This window comes from Grampus griseus, assembly GCF_964374135.1.
Source record: "Grampus griseus genome assembly, chromosome: 4".
NCBI classification, from domain to species: Eukaryota; Metazoa; Chordata; class Mammalia; order Artiodactyla; family Delphinidae; genus Grampus; species Grampus griseus.
In genome coordinates, this window is record NC_138997.1 from 45,777,269 (window position 1) to 45,789,833 (window position 12,565).

Consider the following 12,565-nt stretch of genomic DNA (forward strand, 5'->3'; position numbering starts at 1 on the left):
CACATCTTCTTTATCCATTCATTTGTTGATGGACACCTAGGTTGCTTCCATGTCCTGGCTATTGTAAATAGAGCTGCAATGAACATTTTGGTACATGACTCTTTTTGAATTATGGTTTTCTCAGGGTATATGCGCAGCAGTGGGATCGCTGGGTCGTATGGTAGTTCTATTTGTAGTTTTTTAAGGAACCTCCATACTGTTCTCCATAGTGGCTGTATCAATTTACATTCCCACTAACAGTGCAAGAGGGTTCCCTTTTCTCCACACCCTCTCCAGCATTTATTGTTTCTAGCTTTTTTGATAATGGCTGTTCTGGCTGGCATGAGGTGATACCTCACTGTATTTTTGATTTGCATTTCTCTAATAATTAGTAATGTTGAGCATTCTTTCATGTGTTTGTTGGCAATCTGTATATCTTCTTTGGAGAAATGTCTATTTAGGTCTTCTGTGTGTTTTGGAGATTAATCCTTTGTCAGTTGCTTCATTTGCAAATATTTTCTCCCATTCTGAGGGTTGTCTTTTCATCTTGTTTATGGTTTCCTTGGCTGTGCAAAAGCTTTTAAGTTTCATTAGGTCCCATTTGTTTATTTGTGTTTTTATTTCCATTTCTGTAGGAGGTGGGTCAAAAAGGATCTTGCTGTGATTTATGTCATAGAGTGTTCTTCCTATGTTTTCCTCTAAGAGTTTGATGGTGTCTGGCCTTACATTTAGGTCTTTAATCCATTATCAGTTTGTTTTTGTGTATGGTATTAGGGAGTGTTCTAATTTCATTCCTTTACATGTATCTGTCCAGTTCTCCCAGCACCACTTATTGAAGAGGCTGTCTTTTTTCCACTGTATATTCTTGCCTCCTTTATCAAAGATAAGGTGACCATATGTGCGTGGGTTTGTCTCTGGCCTTTCTATCCTGTTACATTGATCTCTATTTCTGTTTTTGTGCCAGTACCATACTGTCTTGATTACTGTAGCTTTGTAGTATAGTCTGAAGTCAGGGAGTCTGATTCCTCCAGCTCTGTTTTTCTTTCTCAAGATTGCTTTGCCTATTCGGGATTCTCTATGTATGGTATCATATCATCTGCAAACAGTGACAGCTTTACTTCTTCTTTTCCAATTTGGATTCCTTTTATTTCTTTTTCTTCTCTGATCTAAACTTCCAAAACTACGTTGAATAATAGAGGTGAGAGTTAGGAACCTTGTCTTGTTCCTGATCTTAGTACAAATGATTTTAGTTTTTCACCTTTGAGGACAATGTTGGCTGTGGGTTTGTCATATATGGCCTTTATTATGTTGAGGAAAGTTCCCTCTATGCCTACTTTACGGAGGGTTTTTTTTTTTTTTTTTTTTTTTTTTTGTGGTACGTGGTCCTCTCACTGTTGTGGCCTCTCCAGTTGTGGAGCACAGGCTCCGGACGCGCAGGCTCAGTGGCCATGGCTCACGGGCCCAGCCGCTCCGCAGCATGTGGGATCTTCCCGGACCGGGGCACGAACCCATGTCCCCTGCATCGGCAGGCGGACTCTCAACCACTGCACCACCAGGGAAGCCCCTACGGAGGGTTTTTATCATAAATGGGTGTTGAATTTTATCAAAAGCTTTCTCTGCATCTATTGAGATGATCATGTGGTTTTTCTCCTTCAGTTTGTTAATATGGTGTATCACGTTGATTGATTTGAAGAATCCTTGCATTCCTGGGATAAACCCCACTTGATCATAGTGTATGATCCTTTTAATGTGCTGTTGGATTCTGTTTGCTAGTATTTTGTTGAGAATTTTTGCATCTATGTTCATCAGTGATCTTGGCCTGTAGTTTTCTTTCTTTGTGACGTCTTTGTCTGATTTAGGTATCAGAGTGATGGTGGTCTCGTAGAATGAGTTTGGGAGTGTTCCTCCTTCTGCTATATTTTGGAAGAGTTTGAGAAGGATAGGTGTTAGCTCTTCTCTAAATGTTTGATAGAATTCGCCTGTGAAGCCATCTGGTCCTGGGCTTTTGTTTGTTGAAAGATTTTTAATCACAGTTTCATTTTCAGTGCTTGTGATTGGTCTGTTCATATTTTCTAATTCTTCCTGGTTCAGTCTTGGAAGGCTGTGCATTTCTAAGAATTTGTCCATTTCTTCCAGTTGTCCATTTTATTGGCATATAGTTGCTTGTAGTAATCTCTTATTATCCTTTGTATCTCTGCAGTGTCAGTTGTTACTTCTCCTTTTTCATTTCTAATTCTATTGATTTGAGTCTTCTCCCTTTTTTTCTTGATAAATCTGGCTAATGGTTTATCAATTTTGTTTATCTTCTCAAAAAACCAGCTTTTTGTTTTATTGATCTTTGCTATCGTTTCCTTCATTTCTTTTTCATTTATTTCTGATCTGATCTTTATACTTCTGCTAACTTTGGGGTTTTTTGGTTCTTCTTTCTCTAATTGCTTTAGGTGTAAGGTTAGGTTGTTTATTTGAGATGTTTCTTGTTTCTTAAGGTAGGATTGTATTGCTATAAACTTCCCTCTTAGAACTGCTTTTGCTGCAACCCACAGGTTTTGGGTCATTGTGTTTTCATTGTCATTTGTTTCTAGGTATTTTTTGATTTCCTCTTTGATTTCCTCAGTGATCGCTTGGTTATTAAGTAGTGTGTTGTTTAGCCTCCATATGTTTGTATTTCTTACAGACTTTTTCCTGTAATTGATATCTAGTCTCATAGCGTTGTGGTTGGAAAAGATACTTGATACGATGTCAATTTTCTTAAATTTACCAAGGCTTGATTTGTGACCCAAGATATGATCTATCCTGGAGAATGTTCCATGAGCACTTGAGAAGAATGTGTATTCTGTTGTTTTTGGATGGAATGTCCTATAAATATCAATTAAGTCCATCTTGTTTAATGTATCATTTAAAGCTTGTGTTTCCTTGTTTATTTTCATTTTGGATGATCTGTGCATTGGTGAAAGTGGGGTGTTAAAGTCCCCTGCTATGATTGTGTTACTGTCAATTTCCCCTTTTTTTGGCTCTTAGTATTTTCCTTATGTATTGAGGTGCTCCTATGTTGGGTGCATAAATATTTACAATTGTTATATCTTCTTCTTGGATCGATCCCTTGATCATTATGTAGTGTCCTTCTTTGTCTCTTGTAATAGTCTTTGTTTTAAAGTCTGTTTTGTCTGATATGAGAATTGCTACTCCAGCTTTCTTTTGATTTCCAATTGCATGGAATATCTTTTTCCACCCCCTCACTTTTAGTCTGTATGTGTCCCTAGGTCTGAAGTGGGTCTCTTGTAGACAGCATATAAACGGGTCTTGTTTTTGTATCCATTCAGCCAGTCTGTGTCTTTTGGTTGGAGCATTTAATCCATTTATATTTAAGGTAATTATCAATATGTATGTTCCTATTACCATTTTCTTAATTGTTTTTGGTTTGCTTTTGTAAGTCTCTTCCTTCTCTTGTGTTTCCTGCCTAGAGAAGTTCCTTTAGCATTTGTTATAAAGCTGGTTTGGTGGTGTTGAATTCTCTTAGCTTTTACTTGTCTGTAAAGCTTTTAATTTCTCCATCAAATCTGAATGAGATCCTTGCTGGCTAGAGTAATCTTGGCTGTAGGTTTTTCTCCTTCATCACTTTAAATATGTCCTGCCACTCCCTTCTGGCTTGCAGAGTTTCTGCTCAAAGATCAGCTCTTAACCTTATGGGGATTCCTTTATGTGTTATTTGTTGTTTTTCCCTTGCTGCTTTTAATATTTGTTCTTTGTATTTAATTTTTGATAATTTGATTAATATGTGTCTTGGCGTGTTTCTCCTTGGATTTATCCTGTATGGGACTCTCTGTGCTTCCTGGACTTGATTAACTATTTCCTTTCCCACATTAGGGAAGTTTTCATCTCTAATCTCTTCAAATATTTTCTCAGTCCCTTTCTTTTTCTCTTCTTCTGGGACCCCTATAATTCGAATGTTGGTGCGTTTAATGTCATCCCAGAGGTCTGTGAGACTGTCCTCAATTCTTTTCATTCTTTTTTCTCTATTCCACTCTGCAGTAGTTATTTCCACTATTTTATCTTCCAGGTCACTTATCCGTTCTTCTGCCTCAGTTTTTATGCTATTGATCCCTTCTAGAGAATTTTAAATTTCATTTATTGTGTTGTTCATCACTGTTTGTTTGCTCTTTAGTTCCTCTAGGTCCTTGTTAAATGTTTCTTGTATTTTCTCCATTCTATTTCCAAGATCTTGGACCATCTTTACTATCATTATTCTGAATTCTTTTTCAGGTAGACTGCCTATTTCCTCTTCGTTTGTTAGGTCTGGTGGGTTTCTGCCTTGCTCCTTCATCTGCTGTGTGGTTCTCTGTCTTCTCATTTTGCTTATCTTACTGTGTTTGGGGTCTCCTTTTCACAGACTGCAGATTCTTAGTTTCCGTTGTTTTTGGTGTCTGTCCCCAGTGGCTAAGGTTGGTTCAGTGGGTTGTTTAGGCTTCCTGGTGGAGAGAACTGGTGCCTGTGTTCTGGTGGATGAGGCTGGATCTTGTCTTTCTGGTGTGCAGGTCCATGTCTGGTGATGTGTTTTGGGGTGTCTGTGGCCTTATTATGATTTTAGGCAGCCTCTCTGCTAATGAGTGGGGCTGTGTTCCTGTCTTGCTAGTTGTTTGGCATAGGGTGTCCAGCACTGTAGCTTGCTGGTCACAGAGTGGAGCTGGGTCTTGGCGTTGAGATGGAGATATCTGGGAGATTTTCGCTGTTTGATATTACATGGAGCTGGGAGGTCTCTTGTGGACCAGTGTCCTGAACTTGGGTCTCCCACCTCCGTGGCACAGCCCTGACGCCTGGCTGGAGCACCAAGAGCCTCTCCTCCACACGGAAAGCAACAGTGAAAAATGCAAAGATGACTCTTCCCAGTTATAACCCACAGCTGCTCTTGCACATCCTCTTCAGAGAAGCTCCTCACATCCTCTTCAGAGAAGCTCCTCGAGGATATCTGAGCTGCTGCCGCTTGTTCTGGAGTCCTCAGTAAGATCCCGGAGTACAGCTTAACTCGCAACTTTTAGGTTGTGAGTTTTCTTCAGTCGACATGTGTGTTCAGCTGCTAGGGTTGGAGGGCCTCCTGCAGAGGCAGGGGGTGGCTGTGGCTCACGGTGGGGACAAGGACACTGGCAGCAGGAGTTCTGGGAAGTACTTCTTGGTGTGAGCCCTCCCAGAGTCTGTCATTAGCCCCGCCAAAGAGACAATAGGCATTTTTTAGAATTTACTTATTTTATTTTTGGCTACGTTGGGTCTTTGTTGCTGCACACAGGCTTACTCTAGTTGCGGTGAGCGGGCGCTACTCTTCGTTGCGCTGCACAGGCTTCTCATTGTGGTGGCTTTTCTTTGTTTCAGAGCATGGGCTCTAGGTGCCCGGGATTCAGTAGTTGTGGTGCGTGGGCTCAGTAGTTGTGGCTTGCGGGCTCTAGAGCACAGGCTCAGTAGTTGTGGTGCACGGGCTTAGTTGCTCAGCGGCATGTGGGATCTTCCCGGACCAGGGCTCAAACCTGTGTCCCCTGCATTGGCAGGCGGATTCTTAACCGCTGTGCCACCAGGGAAGCCCCACCATTTTTTTTTTTTGCTTATTTTACATTTTACTGCTGTTTAACCAGATGAAGATATTTATATGGTATGCCATTCCACAATCGGAATAGTTTTTCTACATTTACATGTATTTCCAATAGCTTACATAACTTTTGAGAGAAAGGTAGTCTGAAAGGAAGTTACAACAACCTCAATATAGGATTATAAGAACCTTACTGAAAACAGTTCTAGTTTTTATTAATAATTGAATTGCTGAATGTTTAAATGAAATCATAAAAGGATCATAAAGAAATGAATTCCATAACCCCTAAACAAAGACAACTTCTGAGAACTGACTTTAGCCAAAAAGGAAAAAAAGCTAATATTAATTTGTTACTCATGTCAGACACAGAAGCCGTTGCCTGCAGATCTGCTGCATTCAATACATGGTTCTCAGGCTGACACTGAAGAATCTCCCTAACTCGTCACCACCCTGCTTTCCTCCTGTATTGTGCTCTAACCAAGACAGACTACTCCTGATTCCCAAAAGGGGTTCATTTCCTTCTGTCTTCAAGCTTTTCTCCATACTGTTCTCTCCACTGGGAAGAGCCAGCGCCCCAGTCTCACTCTTTTGAATCTGCATTTGTCTAAAAGCAGTATCCAGAGGAACAATTTTGTTTGATCACTAAGTTAAAATTACGTCACGTAGTCTTTAACTTCTCCCACCCTCTGCCAACAGAAGCAACAACTCATTAAGGGAATGCACTGAAGGCAGCGAATCAAGTGAAACTCTTCACAGGTAAGAAACTCTCTCTCCAGCCCCTGACTTGCAAAATGTCCCCTTTACTACTGTTCATTCATTAATTCAGAAGAGCGTTAACTGCCCATGATGTGCCACACGCTGTGCTAGGCCCTTAGGATGTAACAGTGAGGAAGACAGATATGGGCTCCGTCCTCACGTTGCTTATAGTCATAGGGTCTATTTATTGACTGAATGCCTGGAAAAAAGCTTTTATCTTTTCTATTTTTACCACTTATAAAAATAGAGATATCAGAGCCCTCTTTATATCATAAGAATATGAAAATTAATTCTAGTGTTTAAATTCCATTTAGGCAAAGAAAGTGTTATTCATTACTGTATCTTCAGCACCAAGCTTATTGCCTGTCATATAGTAGCTGTTCAGGAAATATTTGTTTAGTGAATGAATTAAGACAGATACTTTCTTACTGTCCCTGCTGTTTGATCAATATTCAGTGGACTTGAATCTTTCTAAATACAGCTTTCTCATAGCCTAAAAGAAACAAGTTTTGATTTTCTTCTCACCTGAGTGTGTAACATTACATCGTTCCTGTTAATAATATCTGCAGCTATCTACTGCATATTTTTATTTTTACTATTGTATGGGTGTTTTAGACTCATCTCATTTAGTCTGTCTAATCGAATCTATGATATAGGCATTATTATCCCTGTATATAGGTTAGAAATGGAGACTCAGCTTGCCAAGCAATTTGCCAAGTCATACAGCTTGTAAATAGAGGATCCAGACTTGAACTCAGGTCTAGCTGGTTCCTGAGCTCAGGCTTGTAACTGCTCCTGTGTTCTGCCTCTGAGTACCTGAACAATCAAGATGATGGCAGGGCTGCACTCCTTGCAGAAGCCCTTGGGATTAATCCATTTCCTTACCTTTCTTTTTTAGAGCCCTGGGCCTCTAGAGCCTCATTCTTTGCACTCGTTGCCTTGGGGCTCCTTTCTCCATCTTCACACCCTATGACAATGCATCCTCCAGTCTTTCTGCTGAGATTGTCACATCACCTTCTCTCTTCTGTGTGAAATCTCCCCCTGCCTTCCTCTTCGTACAGAGACTTGTGATGGCATTTAGATAATGTAGGTGTATCTCCACATAATCCAGGATAATCTCCCCATCTCAAGATCCTTGACATAATCACATCTGTGAAGCCTCTTGTGCCATATAAGGTAACATTCGTAGGTTCTTGGCATTTGGACACAGATATATTTGTCAGCCGTTGTTCATCCTACCACATCCTACTTTTTAGGCTATTTTACCATTCGCGTGTACCATTGTGGTGGGCTCTACAGTGTTTCGTGTGGATGTTTTAAATCTCCGATCTCTTGCAAGTTCCAGTCACTTCTGTGCATCAATTTCAGATTGATCGCCTGAAGTACACCTCAGACTATGTTCCCAGCCCCCAAACCTTCAAAGGCTCCCCATTGCCTACTGCAGCAAGAACAAACTGCTTGCCCTGATAATTAAAACTAGCCACAGTATAGCCATGACCTTCCTTCCCAAGGCTTTTCTCCTAATATTCTCAAACTTTTTGGTCTTAGGATCCCTTTGCACTCACAAATATCACTGAGGATTCCAAAGAGCTTTTGTTTATATAGGCCATTTCCATTTTTAGTATTGGAAAATAAAATTTAATTTTAAGCATTAAAAAATTAAAACATTTTGATATTTATTCACTTAAAAGTAACAAAGTACATTATATATTACCATAATAACATATTTTATTATGAAAAATAACTATGTTTTTCAAAAAAAGTCATTGAGACTTAATCGTTAAAAATCATTAAATCATCAATTTAATGCATGGCTTAATGAAAGATAGCTGTATTCTCATATCTGCCTCTGCATTTATCTGCTGTGATATCAGATATCATGGAGCCTCTGGGAAACTCCACTATACACTTGTTTGAGACTGAGAGTTAAAAAGAAAATAATACCTTAGTATTATAATAAAAATAGTGTTGACCTCACAAACCCCCTTTGCAAGGGCACCACCTTCAGAGCTGCTGTCATAATATTATCAAACTGGTACCCATCCTACAGAGAACTATGTAGCTTAGTTCAAGTTACTGATTTAAATAGGTCTGATAGTTTTGTAAAGTGATACTTACTGCTAAGAGAGGTGTTTTTTTCCTTTGGTTTTTTAATTTTTAAGTGAGTCATTAAGATTGCATCTCTTAGAATCCATGAGAGAAACATTGGGTTTTATAGCTATTATTACACAAAAATGAATTTTCTAACCAAGATTATATATTATTACCTTTTCATTCTGCAAAATGTTCATGGGCACTGAATACATAGAGGTGATGCAACTTTGGATCTCCCTCATAGGGTATTTTAGGACTTCTGCAGGTTTGGGTTATGGCTGCCATCTTGGGCTTTTTTTTTTTTTTTTTTTCCGGTACGCAGGCCTCTCACTGTTGTGGCATCTCCCGTTGCGGAGCACAGGCTCCGGACAGCGCAGGCCCAGCAGCCATGGCTCACGGGCGCAGCCGCTCCGCGGCATGTGGGATCTTCCCGGACCGGGGCACGAACCCGTGTCCCCTGCATCGGCAGGCGGACTCTCAACCACTGCGCCACCAGGGAAGCCCTGGGCTTATATTTTAAGCCATCACTTTTGCCTTCATTAGCTCGTTTCTGTCAATAAATCTTAACACTGAGTTTTGAAATGGAATGTTTGCATGACCATTCTTATGCTTCCAGAGAGCCAGTCACATTACACACAGGAGAGTTGGAAGATCCACCTAGTTGCTTCACATTCCCATCTGCAGGTGAGTTTTTAATGAAAGCACAGAAATGGAGCCTGCTTAAAATCCTGCAGTGGCTCCCCTTTCAATGCTTCCCTCCACACTGCTAGCCTCCTCACCACCTTTAAAGCCTTTGCTCAGATGTCACTTTCCCAGTGAGACCTACTCTCACCACCTTATGTAAAAATTATAACCCTCCCACAATCCCAGTCCCCCTTATCTTTTTCTTTTTTTAAATTACACTTAGTATTTTTTTATACTATGTAACTTACTAATTTATGTTGTTGATTGTGTGTCACCTCCTGCTAGACAAAAGCTGCACAAGGGCATATGTCTTTAGTTGTTTGGTTCCCTGATATATCCAGTACCTAGAACTTTCCTGGCACATAGCAGGTCCTCAATAAATAATTACTGAATGGATGAAAAGAAAAAGAAATGAGACAGATGGTTCTCTATATACTTTCCAAAGACAAAATGTTCTCTATAAAACAAGCAGATCAAGGAAGAGATTGAAAATAACAGAATCTGTTGAAAAACAAAATGGCACAACCCGGGCTAGATATGGAAAAGAAAAAATAATAACATTACAGAGGAAAGCCTTAGAAAAATAAAAATTAGGATATGCATGACTAAAATCATAGTCAGGGACATGATGGACCCCAAGAGAAAATTACAGAAAAGGAATTTTTAAACCTAAGAAACATGAAAGATAATGATACAGAATATGTTAGATTTGGAAGGCGAAGGCAAATAAGCAGACACATTATCAGCCTTCTTATGGAAGAGAACAAAGTAAATGGGAAAGAATGATACTGTGAAAATGATGGTTATTCAACAAACTGTAGCTATAAATCTGGACAGTAATAATGTAAATAGGGAAAATCGAGGTGTGAGGTGAAATAGATAGAAGAAGGTAAGTTTCCATATTTTCTTGTCTTTTGTAGAAGAGTATCTATGTATACCTAAAATAAAAACATAATATTCTTAAATAAAATAATTGCAAATTTTAATTTTTAGACCTTTAACTTGTGAAAAATCTTTAAGAACTAATATTTTGAAGAAAAGAGCATTTATTTGAAATTGAACAATTAATTCCTTCAGGTTTTACTTCACTTATATGTTTATACTGTTGTTTCAATGTTTACCCAAGAGAATACAACATATATCCTTGTTTTATTAGATTAATATGTGAGTGCCTTTACCTTTTCTCATAATTTGTGAGTACCTGAGAACATGTTAACTCCATTCACTTTCCTTCCAACTGTCATGCAGTTGTTGTCACATGTAAAGGTAAAGGTAAATACCATAATGGATCATATGCATTGTGTTGTACAGTTAAAATTCATTTAGATACACCCACATATTCACACTTTACTTTCTATCTGCTATCATTTTACTTATGCCATTAATGTTCCCTTTAATGTATTCTCCCAGTTTCTGTTTTCCTGAACTTGTCTTTATTTTGTCCCCATTTTTGAGGACATTTTTGCTGAATATAGAATCTAGGTTAACATTTTTCCTTCACTTTGAAAATATTCCACTGTTTTCTGGCTTCCAGTGTCTCTACTAAGAAGTCAGCTCTAAATTTAAATGTTGCTCATTTAAATGTAATCTGCCATTTTTGCCCTTCTGGCAGCTTTAAGACTGTTTTTGTCTTTGGGTTTTTTCTGGGTTTTTTGTTTATTTGTTTGTTTTTTGCAGTTTTTATTGATATACCTAGGTATGATTTTCTTTATATAAGAAGAACTTGTTTGGGGTTTGGAGTAATGCTGTTGAATATGTGGTAGTCTGCGCCTCCATTATCCAGACCTTGTGGGTCTATATCTATTACCTGTATTTTTTTTCTCTTGGTTTTCTGCCATGTTATTTTGTCTCCTCATATGCCTGGTTATTTTTATTGTATGACAGACATATGTGAAAAATTGTACAGATGGTTTCAGACTTAGAATATGATCACCTTCCTCCAGAGAGCATTCATGCTTGCTTCTGGTACACAGCCAGGGACACCAGCAATCCCAGATCAATTTAATCCAATCAGGAATTAAGATGATTTGAAGATGGACCTCAGGATCCCCAAGGGCAGGTCCAGTTCCTTATTCCTATGATGTAGCCCTTTTCTGTTCCAACCGAAAGCCTTGGGGTTTTATCAGAACACACCCCAGCCCCATGATTGGGAACATAGTCTCATGAGAGTTTGATTTTTTTGAGAGATGCAGCATATTATTTTTAAGTAATTCTGTCCTTTTGTTTTTGTTCTTGTAAAATTTTAGGAAGTCCATCTGTGAAAAATTCAGCTTCTCATTCATTCCATTCTTCTCCTAAGAAGTCTTCAATTCACTCATCCCTGACTAGTTCGGCTGAAGATTCTATAGGTTCCACACCACAGTATAGATCCACCAAGCCTGTTCATTCACCTGATTCTGTTAAAGGTAAGAATAACCTGATATAACTGATGAGATTAATTGATTTCCTACTCCAGTGACTTAAAAGTTCACTGGAATTATATTAATTATATTTTTATATTATTTATATAATTAATTATATAATTATATTAATTGGAATTAATAAAGGTTCACATGGTGTTCTTATATGTACACTCTAATTGATGCTGTGTGGTGGGTGTGTGCTTAAGTGGGTCTTCTTTATTTGTTTATTTATTGAGTCTTATTTAAATAGAATAGTTACTGTATACCACATACACACACACCCCTTAGTAAATATACATAGATATTATAGGTAAATATTACCTGTTTCTTTCTCTGACATGAATAATGACCTTTTTCTCTATTTTATTATAAGATTTTGAGTCTTCTTTTAAATGCTGAGAATGACTTTTCTTTCTTTTTTTTTTTCAGTTTAGAGGAAATTTTATACACCAGGTTCTTATTAGTTATCTATTTTATACATACTAGTGTATATATGTCAATCCTAATCTTCCAATTCATCCCACCCCCACCCACCTTTCCCCCCTTGGTGTCCATACGTTTGTTCTCTACATCTCTGTCTCTATTTCTGCTTTGCAAACTGGTTCATCTGTAACATTTTTCTAGATTCCACATATATGTGTTAATATACGATATTTGTTTTTCTCTATCTGACTTACTTCACTTTGTATGACAGACTCTAAGTCCATCCACTCACTATAAATAACTCAATTTTGTTTCCTTTTATGGCTGAGTAATATTCCATTGTATATATGTACCACATCTTCTTTATCCATTCACCTGTCAATGGACACTTTGGTTGCTTCCATATCCTGGCTCTTGTAAATAGAGCTGCAATGAACATTGTGGTACATGACTCTTTTTGAATTATGGTTTTCTCAGGGTATATGCCCAGGAATGGGACTGCTGGATCATATGGTAGTTCCAGTTTTAGTGTTTTAAGGACCCTCCATACTGTTCTCTATAGTGGCTTTATCAATTTACATTCCCACCAACAGTGTAAGAGGGTTCCCTTTTCTCCACACCCTCTCCAGCATTTGTTGTTTGTAGATTTTCTGAT

The 12,565-nt window shown here is 38.4% G+C and overlaps 1 protein-coding gene across 1 annotated transcript in view; it reads left to right on the forward strand.

Annotated features, from left to right (window-relative positions):
- The window catches only part of CCDC158 (coiled-coil domain containing 158), a gene marked incomplete at both ends in the record, with an annotated part of 84,667 nt that overhangs the window by 63,883 nt on the left and 8,219 nt on the right, over positions 1 to 12,565 (forward strand). Inside the window, 3 exons of the mRNA XM_082653701.1 lie at positions 6,248 to 6,307; positions 9,018 to 9,085; positions 11,332 to 11,490. Coding sequence (XP_082509827.1) covers positions 6,248 to 6,307; positions 9,018 to 9,085; positions 11,332 to 11,490 — 287 coding nt within the window. The remainder of the gene's footprint in view (positions 1 to 6,247; positions 6,308 to 9,017; positions 9,086 to 11,331; positions 11,491 to 12,565) is intronic.